The sequence below is a fragment of the Macaca nemestrina genome, chromosome 12 (assembly GCF_043159975.1).
Source record: "Macaca nemestrina isolate mMacNem1 chromosome 12, mMacNem.hap1, whole genome shotgun sequence".
NCBI classification, from domain to species: domain Eukaryota; kingdom Metazoa; phylum Chordata; class Mammalia; order Primates; family Cercopithecidae; genus Macaca; species Macaca nemestrina.
The window spans coordinates 76,868,577-76,893,482 of record NC_092136.1 but is presented as its reverse complement, the minus strand read 5'-3'; the positions used below and the strand labels follow the sequence as shown (position 1 = coordinate 76,893,482).

The following is a 24,906-nucleotide window of genomic DNA, read 5'->3' as shown; positions in this document are numbered from 1 at the left end:
TAGAGACCTATAGTGTAGGAATAAACTAAAGTACAAGTTGAAAGAGTAAAAAACTAAACAATAAAAAGCTGTTAATCACATTGTAAATTTGTTCTCTGAATGTATATGTTTTTAAGTTTGTCAGGATTTTTTTATGCAGTTCTGGATTATTTAAAATTTAAAATTTATCTCCAATAGAGGATTTTAAATTTTTACATGAAAATATGTGAGAATATAGTCATCATTCTCTTATAAAGTATTTAAAATGTGCATGACCTTTGACCCAGAATCCTCTTCAAGGAATTTATCCTAACCACAGAGATGTGTGTAAAAATATTTATAAAGATACAGTACATTGTTGACGAAAGTGAAAAACATGGGAAACAACTACCTAAATGTCTAGTAGAGGATTAGATACAAACAGTTATGTAATGGCATTTATAGTAATGTTAGGAGAATATGACTAGGAAAAATATAAGACCAAATGTTCATTATAGTTCAATTTTAAGAAAAAAGAAAACAAAAATTAGAAAAAATAGTGGAAATATATACCAAAATTTAACCATAGCTATATCTGATGATGAGATGATAATAATTTTCTCCTTTTTTTGGTATAGTGGCTGAATATTATACAATGGACATGGAATCAGGAGATTTTTAAAAGACATTCTTATATCAAATTATCCCAATTTTTTATTTTATACAAGGTAAAACCCAAAGGCAAAGTTCGATGGACTGGTTCTCGGACACGTGGCAGATGGAAATACTCCAGCAATGATGAAAGTGAAGGGTCTGACAGTGAAAAATCATCTGCAGCCTCAGAAGAGGGAGAAGAAAAGGAAAGTGAAGAAGCCATCCTAGCAGATGATGATGAACCGTGCAAAAAATGTGGCCTTCCAAACCATCCTGAGCTTGTATGTACCTGATATAAATGAACAATACTCGTATCACAGACATGGTGAGGTTGCCCAGAGCAACTAACTCTTCTGGGTTTTATCATGGTTTGAATTTCTTGATGATAACTTGTATGCTACAGAGTAACCTTTATTTCTGTTTCTCATACAACCTAATTATAGGAAGGCCAGCGATCAAGATCCTACTTTCATTCTACCTAGCTTATACATTGATATTTCCTCTACATAATAATACAGCTCAATCTCTTCTCACAAATTGATGAATGTATTCAAGTATTTTTAGTTTGTTCTTTTAAAGTTTTTCTTCTTTCCCTTTAAATTACTTTATAATGGTATTTCTGCCTGGCATGGTGGCCACATGCCAGTAGTTGCAGCTACTCAGGTGGCTGAGGTAGGAGAATTTGAGCCCAGGAACTCAAATGCAAGCTGGGCAGCATGGCAAGACCCTGTCTCATGGATGGTTGGATAGATAAATAGGTAAGATAAATAGGTAACTTTATAATGATATGTTTGAAGTGCCAGCTTTAAGTAAATTAGGCCTGAAGGCCTTACTGCCTTCCTATAAAAACATGTAAGTCAAGTAGTAATGTAGTAGGGCTTTAAATTTTTTTAATGGCAAAAGAATGGCATTGGAATGTTTCTAAAACAGAGAAATGATGAATGCTTGAGGTGATGGATACCCTAGTAACCCCATGTGATTATTACTCATTAGATGCCTTTATTAAAACAGCACATGTACCATATAAATATATACACCTACTATATACCCACTAAAATTTTTTTAACGTAAAATTTTTTTTTTTTAATTTATAAGAGATAAATCATACACCAGATATATTCCAAAAAGGAATCGTACTGCATTTATAGGGAGCTTTTTCCCCCGGAAGTAAGTGCTTCAAAGGCTGCCTGAATCAGGAGAATCAGTATCTAATCTATTTTATATACTATATCTATATAATATATATATAATTTGCAGTTCATAAGTGAGTCTGTTGAGGAAATAGCCTTGTTATACCTAATTCTATGCACCTGTGCTGTTCTTTTGACTAGATTTTACTTTAAAGGCAAACTCCAGCTATTAAATAGAAGAAAATATAAAGAAAGATGTTTCTACCTGAGTAGAATCGTGTGGACCAGGATTTGAGATCCTCTAAAGTTTGGAAAATTCCTAAGGAGTGGTTCTCCAGGCTCTTTTTTCCTGCAAGGCGTTATGATGTGATGGGAAAAGCATAGGGCCAGACATCCTAAATTCAGATCCTACTTATCAGGATACCACTTATCAGGAGCTAACTTCCCTATATTTTGATTTCTTTATTGTAAGATGTGACTCATACTACATACTTCTGAGGGGCGTTTTTAACAGCTCATGTAAAGTTGCCTAGCACCGTTTCTGATACATATTATGTGCTAGGTAAAAGTTAATTCTGGTTTACTTAGTCTTTTCTTTTTTACTGTTAATATCATATCTGGAAACTAAATGTTATCAATGAAGTTTATCATAACCCAATAGTTTTTAAGGGCTCAAGTAAAAACCAGTGAATGACTTGAGCTCTGAGAAGAATAGATGTTGAAATTATGCTGAGAAGATTCCTCTAAGCATTTTATGATCATCAAGGTCTATGTAAGTTAAATCAATATTTTTATACAGAGAAAGGCCAAGAGGACATTTAAGATAGTAGTCTTTTTCTGCTTTCTAAATCAAGAAAAAAAGCAACACTTGGTGTTCTCTCCTTACCATTTTCTAATGTCCCTTTAAACTAAAAGAGTGCATTTTACCTAAGGCATCAATGACTGCTGTAAGGAACTGATGTGAAGAAATGAGAGGTAAAATGGGGTGAGCAGAAATTATATTGTGAATGACATTGGAAACCGAAGATCCCAAATATGGTAGATTTCTTATGTCAAGTGCTTAAGGATAAACATCAAGTCAAAATATCAAGCAGCTATTCTATGTTAAATCATAAGAATATGCTGCTGAGCCAGAAAGACATGGTCCTTGTCTTAATTGAGCTTTAACAGCAGAAAAGCAATAAACGTATAAATGAGTATAGAATTCTAAGGAATTTTCTAGATGTTTTAGTCAAAATAAATGGATTATTATCTGAGACTTGGAAATCGTACATGGTAGTATTTATTTAGTGAGACTTTACTGCAGAGTAGAAACAATCTTCACTTTAGAAATAAATTCTAAAAGTATACCTGTAATTTTGATATTTGAAATTTAGGTTATGTCTTATAGAAACTATGTGATAAATGGATTTAGGTGGCCAGGTTAGTCTGCATGTGCCTATGTAATCAACTGTATACCAGAAGTATAATACTAAAGTAACTACCAAACCCTGGGTATTGGGAGCAAGTGGTGATGCATTGTAATGGTGTGCCTCCTCCCACACCCATGGTACAGGTTAGGATTGCAGAAACTTCATCTGTACTAGGGTTGAGCAAATAAAGAAAGCATAGATAATAGGAGCTATGATGAACCCTATGATGGTAGATTAGAACTGGAGATATTAGCATGAACTCCATATTTATTTTAATATAGGCACAGAAAGATATATGTGTATACATATACATACACATATAAACACTGTCCTCTGAGAGAGATGAAAAGTAGTTGCCAGTAGCAATGAGCTTTCAGAGCATCCAGATCTTGGTTTCCAAGTACCATTATCCAGTAAAGGAGCTAGGGCTTCTTGAAGAAATGGTTGGTTCTAAGGCTTGGCATGGAAAATACAAGATGTTCCTGAAACATCCTGTAGTGCCAGAAAGTAAGGAAGTACTTTAAAAAAAAAAAGAAAGAAAGAAAGGCAGGCAAGTCCTAAGGACACAAGAGACAAGCTGAAAGAGCTTCCATTGTGTCCATGGCTGGAACAGTTCCAACAACAAATTAAATAATGATAGCTTTGGATTGTAACCCAAAGACTAAAATAAATATTCATTAATTCATATTGATATAAATAATTGAATAAACAAATGTGGGGAAGAAGGGACTTATTTTCCTTACAGAATAATTCCTAATAACATATGTAGAAGGCATAAGAGAGATAGAAAATCACCATCAGAACACCACAGTAATAATCGTTGCAAGCAAAATCCCAGTGATTGCTAAAACTAGTGAGCAGAACTCTAAGGAGAGAGAAGATATTGGCGTAATTTCAGTGCATTTCCCCCAAGTTATTTATTGATTTATTACTATTGAGATTTCAATATATATCCACAAATTATTTGATACTCATACTTCTAGAAAACTTAATTCCCTTACCCTTGAGTGTGGGCTGTACTTATCATGAGAATAGAGTGTGGAAGGTGACCTTACAGTGGATAAAACCAACAGATACTACTTTAACCAAGTGACCAAAGTTAATACCAGCAGTAGTAAGTCATATTGATAACACGTATCCACTGATACAATGCAGTGAGCAGGGCACTTCCCCTCTTCTCCAAAACCTAGAACCCCAGTCTAATCCTGAGTAAACATCAAACAAACTCAAATTTCAGGACAGTCTACCAAAAATATCTGATTACTATAGTACTCTTCAAACTGTTGGTCAGGGAAAACAAAAAAGGACCAAGAAATCCCCCAGTTATGTACTGGGTGATACTAACAAAACATAACTGAATGCAATATGATATCCAAGATTCAAACTCAACAAAAGACATTAATGGAAAAACTTGTGAAATCTGAATAGCCTGTTGTTTAGTTTGTAGTATTGATGTTAATTTCTTAGTTTTGATAAATGTACCAGAGTTATATGAGGTAACAGTGTTGAAAATTGGGTGAAGGGTATATGAGAACTTTGTACCATCTTTGCAACTCTTCTGTAAATCTAAAATTATTTAAAAATAAAAGGTTTTCTTTTAAGTTAAACATTTTCGAACATACTATGTTAAGTTTTAGACCTTGGTCCTCTTAAATACCGATAAAGCAACTATAAGACTAAGTGATGTTACGAACCTTTGTATTATATCATGACGGTTCTGAATGTAGTTGTATTCTTTTTCTATACCTCATTCTCTTCCTTATTTGAATTTACATGGTAAAAAGAACCATGAGTGTTTCTTACAGGTAAGTAATTGAAATGCTGTTTAAAATGGAAATTTTTTGTGTTTTAAAAATTCTGTGTGGTAGGGTAGTTTTTGATACTTGAGCTTTAAAACTTTGTTATAAAGAATATGTTGTTATAGCCTTTATGGCTATATGCTGAATGAAAAAGGATTCTAACTCTAGGTCAGAAAGGATTTGTTATTTTTAACTAAATTTTGTAGCTTAATTTTTTTTTAGGTTTTTTAAAAAATTAACATGGGCCGGGCGCGGTGGGCCCACGCCTGTAATCCCAGCACTTTGGGAGGCCGAGGTGGGTGGGTCACAAGGTCAGGAGATCAAGACCTTCCTGACCAACATGGTGAAACCCCGTCTCTACTAAAAATACAAAAATTAGCCAGGTGTCGTGGCAGGCACCTGTAGTCCCAGCTACTCAGGAGGCTGAGGCAGGCAGGAGAATGGCTTGAACCTGGGAGACGGAGGTTGCAGTGAACCAAGATTATGCCACTACACTCCTGCCTGGGCTACAGAGCAAGACTGCATCAAACAAACAAATAAATAAATAAATAAATATTGGTATGTCAGATCCCTAATCATCAGAGCTTTTTTTATTTATTAGCTTTATGCAAATAAAGAATGCTTTGCAGTATAGTACTCAGAAATACTGAAATGTCTTTAACCTAAGAGTCATTTAATTTTAGCCATAGTTAGGTTGACGTCAGTGTGGTTATTTCAGATTCTTCTGTGTGACTCTTGCGATAGTGGATACCATACTGCCTGCCTTCGCCCTCCTCTGATGATCATCCCAGATGGAGAATGGTTCTGCCCACCTTGCCAACATGTAAGACCCCGCCCACTTCTGTTTTCCTAGTCTTTGAGTTTGTATTCAAATTAATAATAACTGTTTAATAGCTACTGAATGAATATTTTTAACCTTCAAAGCAATGTGTAAATAATATTTACCTCTGTTTAGATTTCTACCTTTTATTAATAGCTTTAAGGTTTTCCTTTCTGTTTTTTTTCCAAAGCAATTATCAGAAGCCTTCTAAGTTTTGTAAAATTATGAACGGTTTTTTTTATTGTATTTGTTATAAGCACAAAAAGCACCAAGTGTAGATATATCGAAGGAAGGATATATGTTTCTTCCTATGTATCACTTTGTTTCATCCTCTTTTTTGGTTTCTGCCTACTTTGTATTTGTCAGTAGTTTTATAGATGGTGTTATCAGGGTTAGGAGAAACATAGATTCTCTTTTTCTTCTATCTTAGGCAAATTTTTTTTGGAAGCTGAAGAATCAGGTTATTTCTGTGCTACTGTGCTCATTGGTTACTTTTCTCTCACAAACCTACTTTCATTTGCCTTAAAAATGATAGATTAGGCCAGACGCAGTGGCTCACACCTGTAATCCCAGCACTTTGGGAGGCCGAGGTGGTCGGATGGATACAAGGTCAAGAGATCGAGACCATCCTGGCCAACATGGTGAAACCCTCTCTCTACTAAAAATACAAAAATTATATAGGCGTGGTGGCACACGCCTTTAGTCCAAGCTACTCGGGAGGCTGAGGCAGGAGAATTGCTTGAACCTGGGAGACGGAGGTTGCAGTAAGCCGAGATCACGCCATTGTACTCAAGTCTGGCAACAGAGCAAGACTCTGTCTCAAAAAAAAAAAAATAAAAATATGATGGATTAAGCCAGGCATGGTGACACATAGCTATAGTCCCAGCTCCTTGGGAGACTGAGGCAGGAGGATCACTCAAGGCCATGAGTTTGAGGCCAGCCTGGGCAGCATTGCAAGACCCCCATCTCTAAAAAATTTAAAAGTAGTAATAATTATTTTTTTTAAATGATATAAAAGTTTGGCCAGGCATGGTGGCTCATGCCTATAATCCCAGCACTTTGGGAGGCCGAGGCAGGCAGATCACTTGAGGCCAGGAATTCAAGACCAGCCTGACCAACATGGTGATACCCCATCTCTACTAAAAGTACAAAAATTAGACAGGCATGGTGGCACACTCCTGTAATCCCCGCTACTTAGAAGGCTGAGGTACCAGAATCACTTGAACGTGGGAGACAGAGGGTGCAGTAAGCCAAGATTGTACCACTGTAGTCCAGCCTGGGTGACAGAGTGAGATCTGTCTCAAAAAATTAAATTAAATTAAAATAATGAGCTTTATGCATTTCTGTGAAATGGACTTCTGTGGCTTAGCACAGTTTTATTATCAATTACATTTTTCAGCTCTGTTTTAACTCAGTAACTGTGTAGCATTGTTTGTATATTTTTTTCCAGTCTCTTTTTTTTTTTTAAGGATAGTCAAGTGAAGTAGTGGGAGTGGAGAAAGAACAAAAAAATCTGTAACTGGTTGTGATCAATTAGTTGTAAATACCACTGCACTCACACCAGCCCAGTCTCTTTTATTAAAAAATAGTTTTTGGCATCATTATGTTTTATCGTACATATAACCTTCTCCCTTTAAAACATCTTTGAATCTTTTTTAAAAAGTATAATCACTGTTGCATACACATATCGAACCAAATGCTATTTTAAACATTGATGATTGCCAGTAGGATAGATACAGAATGCGTTTCTTTTGGCAAAGCTGTATGTTTCTTTAACGTGTGCTTTATTTTAAAGGTACTATGCTCATCTTCTGTTCAAAGGATGCTGAGGCACCTTTTATTTGATTAAACACAAGAAAAGCTTCATTGTTCACTTACTGTGTGGTCCCTTTCTAGCTCTCAGAGCACACTACCCATGAAGTTAACATGTATGTAATAAATGATTGCTAAAAGTTGTTTAAAATGACCCTTATCTATTTTGCTTCTTCAGAAACTGCTCTGTGAAAAATTAGAGGAACAGTTGCAGGATTTGGATGTTGCCTTAAAGAAGAAAGAGCGTGCCGAACGAAGGTATTTTTATATGTGTGTTAATGTTTTGTTTGGGAATATGAGAGCAGAATTTTTCACTGTATGGATAAATGGATCCATCTAAAACAAGGATTGGCATACTGTGGCCTGTGGGCCAAATCCAGCCTGCTTTTTGTTTTTGTACTGCCTGCTGACCGAGAATGTTTTTTATGTTTTTAAATGATTGCGGGGTAAAAACTAGAATCATATTTCATGACACATGAAAATCATATGATACTCAAATTTTATTGTCTGTGAATAAAGTTTTATTGAACACAATCTTGCTCATTTGTTTATATATTGTCTGTGGCTGCTTTTGCCCTACGACAGCAGCATTGAGTAATTGCAACAGAGACCTTATGACCTGCCATGCTTGCATGCTTATTATCTTTCCTTTTACAGGAAATGTTTGCCAACTTTTGATCTGAAGTATTTATCAGAACTAGCTGGGCATGGTGGCTCCCGCCTGTAATCCCAGCACTTTGAGAAGCCGAGGCAGGCGGATCACCTGAGGTCAGCCTGGCCAACATGGTGAAACCCTGTCCCTCCTAAAAATACAAAAATTAGCTGGGCGTGGTGGCGCACACCTGTAGTCCCAACTACTCGGAGGCTGAGGCAGGAGAATCGTTGCAGTGAATGCCACTGCACTGCAACCTGGGCAAGAGTGAGACTCTGTCTCAAAATAAATAAATAAATAAATGAAGTATTTGTCGGAACCTTCTCTGAATAAATATTGGCCCAAGTATTGTGGAGGGTGTGTCCATAACTAAGTATTGTAGAGAATACAAGAAAACTCTAAGAACTGATCTATAATTTAGTTATCCCTGTCATCTCCTTGGGTGGGCAGCTAACATTGGTGAAATAAAGAGTATTAAATGCTGAATTGTGTCCTACTAACTATAAGAGATGCCCTCTTCTCAATATAGCATTGCAATGGTGGTCTAAAGCAGTTGGAGAAGGCTTTTTTTTTTTTTTTTTTTTTTTTTTGAGACGGAGTCTCGCTCTGTCACCCAGACTGGAGTGCAATGGCACAATCTCGGCTCACGGCAACCTCACGCCTCCCAGGTTCAAGTGATTCTTTTGCCTCAGCCTCCTGAGTAGCTGGGACTACAGGTGCCCGCCACCACACCTCGCTAATTTTTGTATTTTTAGTAGAGATAGGGTTTCACATTTTGGCCAGGCTAGTCTCCAACTCCTGACCTTGTGGTCCACCCGCCTCGGCCTCCCCACCCGCCTCGGCCTCCCAAAGAGCTGGGTTTACAGGTGTGAACCACCCTGCCCAGCCTGGAGAAGGGTTCTTAGATGAAGTTCTTAAGACTGAACTTGAGCTTAATCTTTAAAAGGGGATTCATAATCAGGACAATAGTTTATATTTATTTGTACCTTCTTTAATTAATCTATTTCTGCACATTCATTTTCGCCTACTGTGTACCAAACTGAAGAGGAAAGATCAAAAACAAAGCTCTTGTTTACATGGAACTCACCTTCTATTAGAGAATACAGACATATGAACCAATGATACAATAAAGTAGAAAAGTGGAGGTATATTAAAAGCAATACAAGAACATGGTGGAGGAGCATTTTAGTTCTCATAGCATTTGGGGTTCTCAGGAGAGGCATTGGAAGATAAATTGAGGTTATACTGATGAACGTATTTCAGACAAAGAGCACAAACATGAGCAAAGGCAAAGTGTAAAAGTGACAGTAGATGAGTGATAGTAGATAGATTTTTGTAAAAGCTGAGGAAGGCTAAATTGCGAATAGCTTTCCAGGCTGGGGAATTTGACTTATTCTCTATAGTAAGTGGGGCGGCCATCAAAGGAGACATAGGTAAGTATATCTTTATTTCAGGAAAAAATGCTGTGGTAACAGAAGAATGAATTAAGAGTTGGGACTGTTGGAATAGCAAACCTGAGAGGCCTGAATTAGGCCAGGCATTGTGATAATAAGGTGAAGGTGTTAGGGAGAATTTTCAGAGGATTAATCTGTAGGACTTGATGCCCGTTTATACACTGGTATGATTGAGGAAATCTAAGTATTATCTCCTGATTTTACCTTCATTTGCTACTTCTTTACCTTATATCCCCTGACTCATAGTCTTGCCCTCCAAATTTAGCTTGCCTTAAGGCAATCAGCTTGTCCCTTGATCCTCTCACTTTACCTTGTGCAAAGGTGAACCATAATAATGGATTCAGCCTCCAGAACCTAAAGGTTTTGTTTTTTTTGCTACCCAGTTTGAGCACTCTGGCTCGTAATGGATGCTACTTAGTTTAAAGGCAAGTTAATCTCTCAAATTGACTAGGACACAAAAGTACTTTGAATTGAGAAATGCTAGGTTATTTCTTTCTTTCTTTTTTTTGAACACAGGGTCTCACTATGTTGCCCAGGCTGGTCTTGGAACTCCTGGGCTCAAGGGATGCTCCTGCCCCAACCTCCCGAGTAGCAGGGACTACAGGTGCCCATCACCACACCCAGCTAAACCCTGGGTTATTTCCATAAACTGCTTGTGTTTCAGATATTTGGAATATCTTCCAAGAACATTTTAAAAAATAAAGAATGATCCTGTATGAAATTACTAGGACTATTTTGATGTGCTGTTTCTCTTGTTTTTATTTTTGACACTGCAAAAGATATAACTAAAGATATTTAAATTAAATCACAAATAAAAACTAGATTTTTCCTTTGCCTCCATCTTGCTCAAAACTGCTTATCCTTTTCAGAAATTAGTGGTTTTCCCATGTCCTGAAGCTGATTTGTCTCAGAAATGTAGATAGCTAATAGGCTCACCGACTAAGGAAGAGAGTTTTGTTTTGTTTTATTTTGAGACGGAGTCTCACTGTGTCACCTAGACTGGAGTTCAGGTGCAGTGGTGAAGTCTCAGCTCACTGCAACTTCCACCTCATGGGCTCAAGCAATTCTCCTGCCTCAGCCTCCTGAGTAGCTGGGATTGCAGGCATGCACCACAATGCCCAGCTAATTTTTTTGTATTTTTAGTAGAGACGGGGATTTCACCATGTTGGCCAGGCTGGTCTTGAACTCCTGACCTCAAGTGATCTACCTACTTTGGCCTCGCAAAGTGCTGGGATTACAGTCATGAGCCACTACTCCCAGCTGAGAATGTATTCTTTCTAAAAGCCAAGAATGTAAACCACTAAGAATGTCTTATCTGCTTATTCTTTGGAGCCCTTTGATGCATATACCATTTATATGTGTAAAAGCCTGGTGAAAACTTTTGACAACAGCCTCATATACTATAGGATATGCCACTGCAATTACGAAATATTTTGATTTTTAGAAATTGATGTTTTAAAGTATGCCACAATATTTGTTTATATTACTGTCTCCAATTTACTAGTTCCTTTACTTTCTCTCCTACTCTAGGTAATCCTCTTTTTTTAAATGGCGTCTTTTTTATTTTTTGGAGACAGAGCCTCGCTTTGTCATCCAGGCTAGAGTGCAGTGGTGCTATCACTGCAATCTCTGCCTCCCACCTTCAAGCAATCCTCCCACCTCAGCCTCCTGAGTAGCTTGGACCACAGGCACACACCACATGCCTGACTAATTTTTGTATTTTTTTAGTACAGATAGGGTTTTGCCATGTTGGCCAGGTTGGTCTTGAACGCCTAGCCTCAAGTGATCTGCCCACCTTGGCCTCCCAAAACTATGGGTTTACAGGCGTGAGCTACCACACCCAGCTTTAAATGTCATCCTTTAAGAGGACATCTGTAATTATGATTTTATATCACATTCTGAGTTCTCAGATTGTGTATAGAAAGGAGAGGAAAGTTACTGTTACAGGAAGACCAGTCTGACACAGAGCTGGTTAACCAATTGTTGTTGGTGTTTGCTGATTCTCCCTAATAATCTGGATAACAAAGCTGTTGCTGTTTATAGTTCCTAGAATACTTGTATGTGTGTGTGTGCATGTATACACACACGTATATATGAATCTTAGGAGCTCTAAACAGCAAAATATGTGTGTTTCTAAAATAAATACTAGCTGTAAATTCTAGCCATCGTCGTTCAGTTTTCTAAAGTAAGCACTTATATTCACTTCTAAAAAATCTGTGAAATAACTTATTTAGCATTCATCCTAGCAGCTTAGAGCCGTACTTACTCCCTGTGTTGTAATACAAGAGCATTTTACTCCCTATTTACTCCCTAAGCAACCCCTGTTTATGCATTCATTCAACATTTAAGCAACATGTATTGGGTACCTACTTTATGCCAATGAGTGTAATCAAATGAGGAAGTATATAATGTGGTCTTTACCTTAGAGGTCTCTACAGTCTTGTGGAAAAGAGGGATGGATGTACATTTCAGTGAGTATTTAGTGGCTAACAAGCAACTGTCTACAGACCTGATGGTGTGATGCTCTGTGATGTTTTAGAAGTCCACTGAATGATTTCTAAACATACTGGTTTTAATAGCATCACAATCTATCTCTAAAAAGACCATGAATATTCTTGTTAGAAGGGCACTAAAGGCTGCACTCTAAAAGACCTAGCCAGCTGGATACATTAATATCCTTATATAAGGAACATTACAAGCAGAGGGAGACAGAATGGTTACTATTTCAGTTCAGTTCAATTTAACATACAGAGGCATGTCGGAGCTCAGCTGTCCTTGAATTGGATTAACTTTCAGAGAACCAGGGAAAACACCCGCATTTTTTTTTTTTTTTTTGTAAATAAGAGACAGGGTCTCACTCTTGATACCCAGGCTGGAGTGCAGTGGCGTGATCAAAACTCACTGCAACCTCAAACTCCTGAGTTCAAGTAATCTTCCCATCTCAGCCTTCTGAGTAACTGGGACAATAGTGTGTGCCACCATACCTGGCCAATTTTTATTTTTTTAATTTTTATAGAAACAGGCGTTTCACTATGTTGCCCAGCTGGTCTTGAATTCCTAGTGTCAAGGGACCTTGTGCCTCGGATTACAGGCATGAGCCACCACACCCATCCATCCTGCTGGTTTTTTATATATAATTTAATTAAAATCAGCAAAGGTTTGTTTCTTGGAAATTAAACTATGGAGATGTCATTGGCTCAAGTCTTCATTTCCTGGCTATAGTTATCTTCAGTTATGGCCTTCTAGAGCAGAGCTATATGTCTGCATTGCTTTCTTCTCTTTCAATAGGAAGGAATGAATGGTCTCAGTGTCATTCACTGGGACCTTGATAAGGTTTTGTTTACATAATTTTTATAGCAATATTTATTACCATGAGATTATAAATGTTAATACATACACCCGAAATATTACTAAAAACTTTCTCCAGCATAACAAAGGTCTAATTTGTCTAATCAAAGGTGGCTTTCCATCTAATCATATCAACTCGTCATAGCATAACTCTTTATGAAGTTGCTTGTCTTATTTCAGTTATAGGTTTTATTTGACCAATGTAAGTCATTTCTGAAAGATATTGTTATATTGTTATCTTAACCCTAGGAAATGTTGAGCTCCCCACACATACTAATACTATATTAAAGTTTTATACTTAATAGCTAACATGGTTAGCCGGGCGCGGTTGTGGGCGCCTGTAGTCCCAGCTACTCGGGAGGCTGAGGCAGGAGAATGGCGTGAACCCGGGAGGCGGAGCTTGCAGTGAGCCGAGATCGCGCCACTGCACTCCAGCCTGGGCGACAGAGCGAGACTCCATCTCAAAAAAAAAAAAAAAAATAGCTAACATGGGCCAGGAGCAGTGGTCACACCTATAAGCCCAGCACTTTGAGAGGCCAAGGTGGGTGGAATTTGAGACCAGGAATTTTGAGACCAGCCTGGCCAACATGGCAAAACCCCATCTCTACTAAAAATACAAAAATTATCTGGTTGTGGTGGCGCTCACCTGTAATCCCAGCTACTTGGGAGGCTGAGGCAGGAGAATCACTTGAACCTGGGAAGTGGAGGTTGCAGTGAGCTGAGATTGCACCACCGCACTCCAGCCTGGGCAAGAGAGTGAGACCTTGTCTCTAAATAAATAAGTAAATAATAGCTAACATTTCTGTGACTTACCCTCTGCTATTAACATGAAATTGTAATTTTAACATTGTGTGTATTCGTGATGTTTATGTAACAATTTTATTTTCAGCAAATCTCATGTATTTTGTTTGTTTTTCACCTAAAGAAAAGAACGCTTGGTGTATGTTGGTATCAGTATTGAAAACATCATTCCTCCACAAGTAAGTTTCTGATTTGTAATATTTTTAAATGGGAGATTGTCATAATGCTCTAAAATTTTACCCACCTTATGTAATGTTAGTGGTTTTATTTATTTACTTTGAGAAGGAGTTTCATTCTTGTCATCCAGACTGAAGTGCAATGGCACGTAATCTCTGCTCACTGCAGTGTCTGCCTCCTAGGTTCAAGCAATTCTCCTGCCTCAGCCTCCTGAGTAGCCAGGATTACAGGTGTCCGCCACCACACCTGGCTAATTTTTGTATTTTTAGTAGAGACAGGATTTCACCATGTTGGCCAGGCTGGTCTTGCACTCCTGACATCAGGTGATCCGCCCGTCTCAGTCTCCCAAAGTGCTGGGATTATAGGTGTGAGCCACTGTGCCTGGATGGTGGTTTTAAATCTATGATATACTAGTATTAAAAATGGAAATTTAAGACCTTTGAGAAATCACCCATAATCCCTCATGATTGAAATTTTATGTATGCAGGTGACTCCAAAATGTGATATCACATCTAAACTAAACTTACGGCTTTTACCTTTGGAGTATGTTTCCTGTTTTTACGCTGAACTTTATAATGTGTTGTTAGCTTGTTTTGCATGCTGTTTATGTAAAATGACTAAAGAATAGTTAGGAGAGATTTGATTTTTAATTTTTACTTTGGGGATTGTTGAAAACTTCAGTTTGTATTGTTCATCACAGTTTGGGTTTTTTGAAGGATTACCTTTGTTTTGCATTTATTAGTCTAATTTATAACTAAGGTGTATATATCATGAGTGAAAGTGCATATAATGTGGTTTTGTAATTTACATAGTTTGTAAATTTTTGTAATTTGTAAAAATGTGTATAAGTAATTTCATTCCGGCTTAATTAAATCACAAGCTTAAATGGCCTGTCAAGTTACTTCCTTGAGTAGCAACCCCTTTCTTCTAAATCTTTCATTCGGGCAGCATACCTGTTGAACATCTTCTGTTGCAAGTTTATTTGTTAAAAGATGTATCAGTGGAAAAAATTCATCATGACTGTTTTAAAACAAGTACTGGTTGTAAACTCACAAAAGCATAAGAATTTTAATACAGAAGGATTTCATCCTTTAATCACCAGCATTCTTTTTAATCTGTATACTCGATGTTGCCATGTTTATTCACTTCTGGAGGGAATCATCTCGAACTTTTTCAAACCTTTCACATGTGCTACCTAGATGGAGATTACAAAACTGTTTATCCCAAGGAACTTTATTCTGTCATAAGGAATAACCTCGATGCTTATTATCATATTTTTTAAGGAGCCGGACTTTTCTGAAGATCAAGAAGAAAAGAAAAAAGATTCCAAAAAATCCAAAGCAAACTTGCTTGAAAGGAGGTCAACAAGAACAAGGAAATGTATAAGTTACAGGTATGAAATGTGTGGAAATGTCTACAGTGAAAGAGGATTTATTTTGCCAAGTACACAGCATGATCCAGAAGTATATGCTTTTCCTATCATGCTGATTATTAGCAGTTGTATATATATATTTCTTGCCTTCTATTTTTAGTCATATAATTTTTTTTCTTTTTTTTTTTTTTTCTTTTTTTTTTTTTTGAGACTGAGTCTCGCTCTTGTTGCCCAGGCTGAAGTGCAATGGCACGATCTCAGCTCACTGCAACCTCCACCTCCCGGGTTCAAGTGATTCCCCTGCCTCAGCCTCCCAAATAGCTGGGATTACAGGTGCCCACCACCACGCCCGGGTAATTTCTTTTGTATTTTTCATAGAGACGGGTTTCACCATGTTGGCCAGGCTGATCTCGAACGCCTGACCTCAGGTGATTTGCCCTCCTCAGCCTCCCAAAGTGCTGAGATTATAGCCGTGAGCTACCACGCCCGGCCTAGTCATAGAATTTTAGAGCAGAGTGATCTTTTCCAAATGTAAATCTGTTCGTGTCATCCTCTTTTGCTTTAATATGGTTTGTCAGATTTCCATAGCTCTTGGGATAAGGATTGTTCCTTTTTTTTTTTTTTCCCGAGATGGAGTCTTGCATTGCCACCAGTCTGGAGTACAGTGGCACCATCTCCACTCACAGCAACCTCCACCTCTCGGGTTCAAGCAATTCTCGTGCCTCAGCCTCCCAAGTAGCTGGGACTACAGGCGCCCGCCACCACGCCCAGCTAAATTTTGTATTTTTAGTAGAGATGAGGTTTCACCATGTTGGCCAGGATGGTCTCAATCTCTTGACCTTGTAATCCACCTGCTTCAGCCTCCCAAAGTGCTGGGATTACAGGCGTGAGCCACCACACCTGGCCAAGCATTGATACTTTTAACACGGCCAGTAAGGCACTGCATAGTCTCATCTCTACTTCCCTCTCCAACTCTGTCTTATCACATTCTCCCTTACACTGTCTGCATTTGCTGCATCTCCTTTTAGTCCATTTGTACATACTGTTTACCTGCACTTTCCTTTTCAGTTTTAGCTTGTTAACCGCCTCTATGTGAAATCCCCCCATTATATGCCTTCATAGCAACCAGTTCTTTTCCCTGAAAGCACTTATAATTGTAATGAGTGTGGTTGTGATGACTTACTAACATTTTTCATCATCACTAGATTGTTAGCGTGAAGGTAAGGACTATGTCTCTTTTACATGGACTTGTGTCCCCTATACCTAGCATAGTGCTGACAGATAATTAATGCTTCATTAGTACCTAGTGAAAGAATCAGTAAATATTACCTGGTTTACCTTTTAACACCAAAGACACCAGAAAAGGAAAATTTTCCATGGTCATTGTTAGTAGCTAATCCTAGAAACCATATCTTCTAAAACCCTATCTTCCAGCCTAGTGTTCTTTCCACTAAATCATGCTGTCTTATTCAAATAATAAATAAATTATATGTTAGTTATTTTAGGTCATTTTTCGGCCTACAGCTTCTAAAATCTGGGATAACACCAAAGCAGTTTTTTAACTTGAATAACTGGAAATGGAAAAGGAAAACAGTGGATTTTATAAAACTCTTAACTTTGAACTTGCTTCTTATTTATAAACTTACATCAGTAATCATGGAGGAATTTGCCTCTATTGTTAGTGTTAAAACTTTATAAAAATATGGTAGAATCAGTTACAGTAAAATCTCATATACACGGGAATAGTGCCCATCCTAGTCTTTAAAAAAACACTTCAAAAAATAAAAAGTATTCTTCTATATGTATGAAGTCAAAGCTGACAGATGGAAAGTGCAAATGTAAAGTCAGTTCTGCTGCAACATAACATGTATTTTTAAAAATCACCATGCTGTGCAAAATTATACAGGAAAAACCTTAGGGATTATGGAAAATATGGGGTTAGAGACATACATTAAAGACTTCATTGGCAATGCATTAAAAAAGATAGGAATATACTAAAAATGAGAGCACCATTTGACATATGTTAAATAAGTAAGAAATACATAAATACTACATTAACTATGGCGTTTTATACTGAGAAAAGACCTGAAGCTTGTCTGTGGAAGCAGAGAATTGCAGTTTGTAAATTATGATGTGGTGGCAGAAGGAGGTTTATCTGAAATCAGAAAAGTGTAACATCACATGCAAAAGGCTATAGTTTATGACACATAGTGAACTGATGTTACTGGTAGATGTCTTGGGTATGTGTGTTTTGTATATTGCTGTGCAACTCAGTTCAGCTAGGTGCAGTTTTCTGCGTTCACCTAGCGTTTCTCACAAATGAAATTGCACATAAATTGGCTGGGCATGGTGGCTTACACTTGAAATCCCAGTACTTTGGGAAACTGAGGCAGGAGGATCATTTCAGTCCAGAAGTTCAAGACCATCCTGGGCATCATAGACTCTGTAAGAGAGAGGATGGCGGGGAGGAGGGAAGGAAAGGAAGGGAAGAAAGAAGGGGAGGAAGGAAATTGCACATAAGCATGTACGAATGAAATACGTATCATGTTTGAGTTGTTTTGTAATATGTCAGTCATTTTGGAACTAGGTAGAGTATAAAATAAATGCATTACATAATACATTTTATACGAAAAAACATAGTTTACCCTAAATTCCTATTTTACTCGTATATAATTTTAGAGCTTAAAGGGATAATCTGTGTTAATCCACCATCACAGATGAGACAACCAAGACCAAGGGAATATAGATACATGGAGTGTTGTGTTCAGAAATCTTTTATCTGATTATCTTTTATCTGCATCTGGGATATAAATCAAGACTGTTTAGTTGCATTAAAAATGACTTAGATTATCATTAAGGCAAGAGTGGAATGTTTCATTCTTTCTGAAATAGTTTCAGATACCTGAAGTTCTGATGGTCTTTGATTTTAGCAAACAAATTTCTCAGTAAGAAAGTAGTCACTCAAAGAAATAGGTTATTATGCGACCTTACAGCTGCACCCTATCCTCAGGACAAATGCTGTTTTCAGTTAACTTTGCATCTGGCATCTTGCTTTATCTGTATCTGCTATTCTACCCTAATGAATGGATGTGCTGAGTTTTACTTTCTCAGAACTTAAGAAAAATCCGCACTACAGCTACCAGAATGTTTCTCAAAATATGCAGTTGTGAAAAATTGGAAATAAACTGTTTTGACTAAATATGGTACATGTGTAAGATGAGATACTATGCAGCCAGTAAAAATTACATTGTAAAAGAAGAGCTCTCCATCTGAAATTTATGAGTCCTTTGAAATTATATATTCTAACTATGAAGGCCGGATATTTAGTTTTTAGAGATGGGGTCTTGTTATGTTGCCTAGACTGGACTCCCAACTCGTGGGCTCAAGCCATCCAACTGCCTCAGACACCCAAGTAGTTGGGACTATGGACTCAAGCCATCCTACTGGCTTGACCTCCCAAGTAGCTGGGACTATGGGTTTATACAACCACTCCCAGCCTCCAGCTTTTAGTCTTTTTTTCTTTTTTTGAGACAGGGTTTCACTCTGTCGCACAGACTGGAGTGCAGTGGCATGATCACAGCTCACTGCAGCCTGGAACACCTATGCACAAGCAGTCCTATTGCCTCAGCTTCCCAAAGTGCTAGGACTACAGGCACACATCACCATACCTGGCTAATGTTTTTATTTTTAATTTTTGTAGATAACAGGGTCTCACCATATAGCCCAGACTGGTCTCAACCTCCTGGGCTCAAGTTATACTCCTGCCTCAGCCTGCCAAGAGTGCTGAGCCACTGCACCCAGCCCCAGCTTTTAGTTTTGATGCAGTTGTTAATCCATTGTGTGCTCGTAATCTCACCCTCTTCAATATAATATACTCTGGTGATGGAAGTGTTCTATTTCTTTGATGTCTGATGTGGCCGTAGCCATATGTGACTATTAAATACTTGAATTATATCTAGTGAGGAACAGAATTTTAAATTTTAATGAATTTAAATATAAATAGCCACACATGGCTAGTAATTACCATTTTTAGCATAGTTTTAAACAAGTTACTTCATAACTTGTTTTGAGATTTGGCTGAGCCCTGAAGTAAAAGGCATTTTATATGTGAAGAAATCTTAGGAATCCTTTAGTCTTGATCCTTTTCTTTAAGTCAAGGTAAACAGCTTCAAGAAGTACTTTTACCTAGTTCTAAAATTTTAACCTTTCATGTATGAATTTTAGTAATAATATAATTTTCAATAGCAGTAATAATATAGCCCTATTATTGGGACTTTTTTTTTTTTTTTGAGACAGGGTCTCACTCTGTCCCCCAGGCTGGAGTGCAATGGTGCAATCTTGGCTTACTGCATCCCCTGCCTCTTAGGCTCAAGCAATCCTCTTGTCTCGGCCCCTCAAGTAGCTGGAACTACAGGCACACACCAGCTAATTTTTTGTATTCTTTATGGAGACGGGGGTTCACCATGTTGCCCAGGCTGGTCTTGAACTCCTGGTCTCAAGTGATCTACCTGCCTTGGCCTCCCAGAGTGTTGAGATTACAGATGTAAACCACTGTGCCTAGACATATTATTAGGACTTAATAGCATTTATGGAACTGTAATTTTATTTTACTTACTTTGCCATGTGATTTGTATAATTAGGAGTTGGCAAATTATGGCCTGTGGGCCCAATTCAGCTCACTTCTAGTTTTTGTACAACGTGACCTCAAAGTGGTTTTTATAAATGCTTCAAAAAAAGGATCAAAAGAAAAATAATATCCTGTGAAAATTATATGGAAATTACCTATAATTCAAATTTTAATGCTTATAAAGTTTTATTGAAACACATTTGTATCATTTACTTACATGTTATCTGTAGCTGCTTTGCACTACAGTAGCAGAGTTGAGTAGTTACACAGAGACTGCATTGTCTGAAAAGCCTAAAATATTTATTATCTGGCTCTTTATAAAAATTTTTGCTGACATTGTCTCAGTCCAATTTGACTGCTATCACAAAGTAACTGTAAACTGGATAACCTCTAATCAACAGAAATTTATTTCTCACGGTTCTAGAAGCTAGGGAGTCCAAGGTCAAGGCACTGGCAGGTATGGTGTCTGGTGAGGGCCTGCTTTCTAGTTCATAGATGGCACCTTCTAGGGTGTTCTTAATCACAGAAGGGATGAGGGGACTCTTTAGGGTAGACCTAATGCCTAGTGAAGGCCTTCTCCTTCGTAGATGGCCATCTTCACTGTAACCCCATATGGTGGAAGAAACAAAGGGTCTCTCTCTGGCTTCTTTTATATGGGCACTAATCTTATACATGAGGGCTCTGCCAAAGACCCCACCTCCTAATACCATCACCTTGAGATTTATTATTTCAACATGTGAATTTTGAGGGGACATAAACAATCAGACAGTAACAGACATCTGCTAAAGGTATTCTTTAAAAATAAAAGGCCGCTGGGTGCGGTGGCCCACGCCTGTAATCCCAGCACTTGGATCACGAGGTCAAGAGATGCAGACCATTCTGGCCAAATGGTGAAACCCTGTCTCTACTAAAAGTACAAAAATTAGCTAGGTGTGGTGGCACATGCCTGTAGTCGCAGGTACTCGGGAGGCAGAGGTTGCAATGAACCGAGATGGTGCCACTGCACTCCAGCCTGGCGACAGAACAAGACTCCATCTCAAAAATAAATAAATAAATAAAAATAATTAAACAACAAAAAAAAAAGCCAGGACAGGCTATAATGTGATCATTGTATATATTTTAGATTTGATGAGTTTGATGAAGCAATTGATGAAGCTATTGAAGATGATATCAAAGAGGCCGATGGAGGAGGTATGTGTTTGTCATTCTCTCTTCTTCATAGAACTCTGCCAAGAAGTTCATTCAGGTGCCAAATTAGGGCAGTGAGCATATTTTTTTATTCTCTTTCCCAGTGTGTATTATGATTAGTACTGATGTTAGTTGTCTCAGATTTAGAGTAATTTTTGGACACGATGTCAGTGTATAGACTCAGATCTTATTAATTACTTTTAAAGCAGTTTTGTTTTACAACCTGATATAAAACATTGATGTTCCTACATAGGTTAAAAAATTTACTTCTGATTCCATATAGAAAACTGAGGAAACTCTTGTGTTGTCTTTGAGACTACGAAGTCTCAACAATTATGGATAATCAGAACCAAAATAATTTAAACCAAAATTTAAGTTAACCTATTAAAAATTGATTTCTTAGTTTCATAGTCTTTAGTAAGTGGCATTAAGATAGAAGAACTTGAAGGTAATTTAATTAAAGCACTATTAGCCAGTGCTCCAATATGGAACATTCTGGTTTCTACTTAGTTATTATGAAAACTCTGGAAAAGATTGATAAGTAGGTCGTTTAAGGCTTTTCCAGAAATGTTTGTCTTGTTTACATCTTTGCTGCTGAATTCTCACTTTTTCTGTCCTGCAAACACTGTTTTTAAAAACTCTATTGGCCTCTTTCTAAAGCCTTGTCCAAAAGACAGCTTTCAAGAAGAGATTCTTGAGTGACTGCTCATAGGTATGAGGTTTCTTTTTTGGGTGATGAAAATGTTCTGGAGTGAGTTAGTGGTGATGGTTGCACAGCTTTGTGACTATACTGAAAACCTCTGAATCGCACACTTTAAGAGGGTGAATATTATGGTGTGTGAATTATATAAAAATTTAAAAAACAAGAGGTTCCCTACGTAGTAAACTTCTATTCAGTAGGATAAACGAATGCTAAAACTCTGAGACCTCTGTCAGCTGAAGTCATGAGAAAACTGCGTATTTGTAGGAAGAAAATAAAGAAATGAAGAGCTACTAAGCATGAATAAGGACTGTCTCTAGAAATTAAAGGGAAGCTTTTAATAAACACATATTTTTCTCTCCCTGAACTTCCCTCCTCCAAACTCAGGAGTTGGCCGAGGAAAAGATATCTCCACCATCACAGGTCATCGTGGGAAAGACATCTCTACTATTTTGGATGAAGAAAGAAAAGAAAATAAACGACCCCAGAGGGCAGCTGCTGCTCGAAGGAAGAAACGCCGGCGGTTAAACGATCTGGACAGTGACAGCAACCTGGATGAAGAAGAGAGCGAGGACGAATTCAAGATCAGTGATGGGTGCGTGGTCTCCCATTAGACCCCAATCCCTAGATACCAGCAGGAACAGGACTGGGCTAGCAGAGAGGCTTGCCCGTGCCGTGATGAGGGTTTTCTTCTTCATGTCCATAGACTAGATCTGTTTATTTTCAGGATATTTAAAGCAGATTCGAGAATACTAATTTTGGCCCGTTTTTAAAATTTAGAACAGAAAATAGATTTATGGTTGTTTAACATTCAAAATTATATTTAAATTTTACTGACTACAATTAAACTTTGATTTGTCAAGAGCTTTCTCTGTACCTCTGTGCCACCTTCTGCCAGGTCTGTGAGGGGTTTCCAGTCCTATGCGAAAAATAAATAAGTAATTAGATATTATCCTCTCATGACTCATAGGAGTTGGACTTGGGACAGGTAATCCAGTATAGAAGATCAAGAAAGGCTTCTTTGCAGAGTTGAAATTGAAACAATATTGCAGAGTTTCTCCTTTCAGATTATTAGAAGAGGAAACAAGCATATAAACCACAAAAAAAGTCATTCTGCGTAACTGCTACTAAAATACAGGGAAAGATAAATTAGGGTACAGAGGAAAGTTGGCTTAAAAGTAAAGCTTGATCTTAAATTTGAAGAATAAATATTTGGAATCAACAAGTGTGGGACTAAAAGCAGGATAAGATAAAGGTATTATAAGCATAGAAGTTTTATGTCCAAGACAGCAAGCCATAAAATGTCATGGAATGTTTGGGAAACTCCTGTTGGCTCAGGATAGCCGGAATAAGGGGATGAAGTAGAGAGTGCCCTGCTGGAGATGTGGCGAAGTGATAAAAAGAACCAGATTAGGGAGTGTTTTATTAGTCATGCATAAGTGTTTTGACTTATCTTGAAAATTATACAAAACCAGTGAAGGGTTTTAAACACAAAATTAATATGAGATTTATGCTTCAGAAAGATTCATCCTGGCATTCATTTGGAGAATAGATTGAGGGGAAATGAGACCAGATATTAGAGAAACTATTTGTGGAGTTGCTTTTGTAGTTTAGGTGAGTATGAAAAGCTGAAAACAGAAGAGATCAGGTTTGAGAGATTATCTTTTAAGAGGTAGACTCTAGAGAAATTAGTAATTGATTAGATATGATCAATGAAAAGGGGAAAGTTAGGATATATACCACGTTTCTGGTTGGAGTTACTGGATGAGTGATGACGCCAAATACCAGGCCAGGGAACAGAAGAGAGAAGTAGATTGGGAAATAATGAATTCACTTTTGAATATGTTGAATTTAACATGGGGGACATCTCAAGAGGTCAAACCAGTACAGAAATCAACATTAATTCATCTTTACAACCCCTCCTAAGAGGATGGGGGGCAAAACATTTTCCCCATTTTATAAATAGGGCATTTGATACAATTATCTGGATATGTTGCACTATACTTAATGATTCACTGGGCTCACTAGAATTTGAATTAGTACTCTTAAAAAATGGGTTCACTCTTCTAAATACTATTGTATTTTATCTGATTTCTCTTGGACAGATCTCAAGATGAATTTGTTGTGTCTGATGAAAACCCAGATGAAAGTGAAGAAGATCCACCATCTAATGATGACAGTGACACTGACTTTTGTAGCCGTAGACTGAGGCGACACCCCTCTCGGCCAATGAGGCAGAGCAGGCGTTTGCGAAGAAAGACCCCAAAGAAAAAGTATTCCGATGATGATGAAGAGGAGGAATCTGAGGAGAATAGTAGAGACTCTGGTAAAAATAATCTGTATCCATATGATACCTCAGCTCAACAAATTCTTTTTTTTTTTTTTTCTTGTTGCTCATGCTGGAGTGCAATGGCACCATCTCGGCTGACCGCAACCTCTACGTCCCGGGTTCAAGCGATTCTCCTGCCTCAGCTTCCCAAGTAGCTGGGATTACAGGCATGCACACCATGACCGGCTAATTTTGTATTTAGAAACGGAGTTTCTCCATGTTGGCCAGGCTGGTCTCAAACTCCCGACCTCAGGTGATCTGCCCACCTCGGCCTCCCAAAGTGCTGGGATTATAGGCACGAGCCAGCACACTGGCCAGCTCAACAAATTCTTACGACTTCTGGAGTTAAGAGTTCTTAAAATTCTGTTCCTAAGACTTATTTCTGACTAAATTTTTCTCATAGAAAGCACATCTGAGAAAATACGTACAGATTGATATGTTAACTTCATATCAGATACCTAGTAGGATTGTGATGACTCCTTGGTGTCAAATGTTTCCATGCCTAAACCTTCACCTTCATAGGGTTTCTTGGAAATCATTGTCAATAAACCGTGAACATTTCCATCGATGCCCAGCTGTTGAAGAGAGAAGAATATAAGTTAACTCACATTTAGACCACAGTCAGTGTTGAGTAGTTTTTACAGGTTAACAGTAGTTGGTGTTGTTATAGAGT

At 37.8% G+C, this 24,906-nt stretch overlaps 1 protein-coding gene across 2 annotated transcripts in view; it reads left to right on the top strand.

The window, feature by feature from the left end:
• The window catches only part of LOC105468803 (remodeling and spacing factor 1), a 158,619-nt gene that overhangs the window by 119,439 nt on the left and 14,274 nt on the right, over positions 1-24,906 (top strand). For both annotated transcript variants that reach the window (XM_071075345.1, XM_011719180.2), the window contains exons 7-14: positions 687-893; positions 5,672-5,776; positions 7,764-7,843; positions 13,965-14,019; positions 15,301-15,410; positions 21,140-21,207; positions 22,292-22,499; positions 24,010-24,230. In XM_071075345.1, the coding sequence (XP_070931446.1) occupies positions 687-893; positions 5,672-5,776; positions 7,764-7,843; positions 13,965-14,019; positions 15,301-15,410; positions 21,140-21,207; positions 22,292-22,499; positions 24,010-24,230 (1,054 nt within the window). The remainder of the gene's footprint in view (positions 1-686; positions 894-5,671; positions 5,777-7,763; positions 7,844-13,964; positions 14,020-15,300; positions 15,411-21,139; positions 21,208-22,291; positions 22,500-24,009; positions 24,231-24,906) is intronic.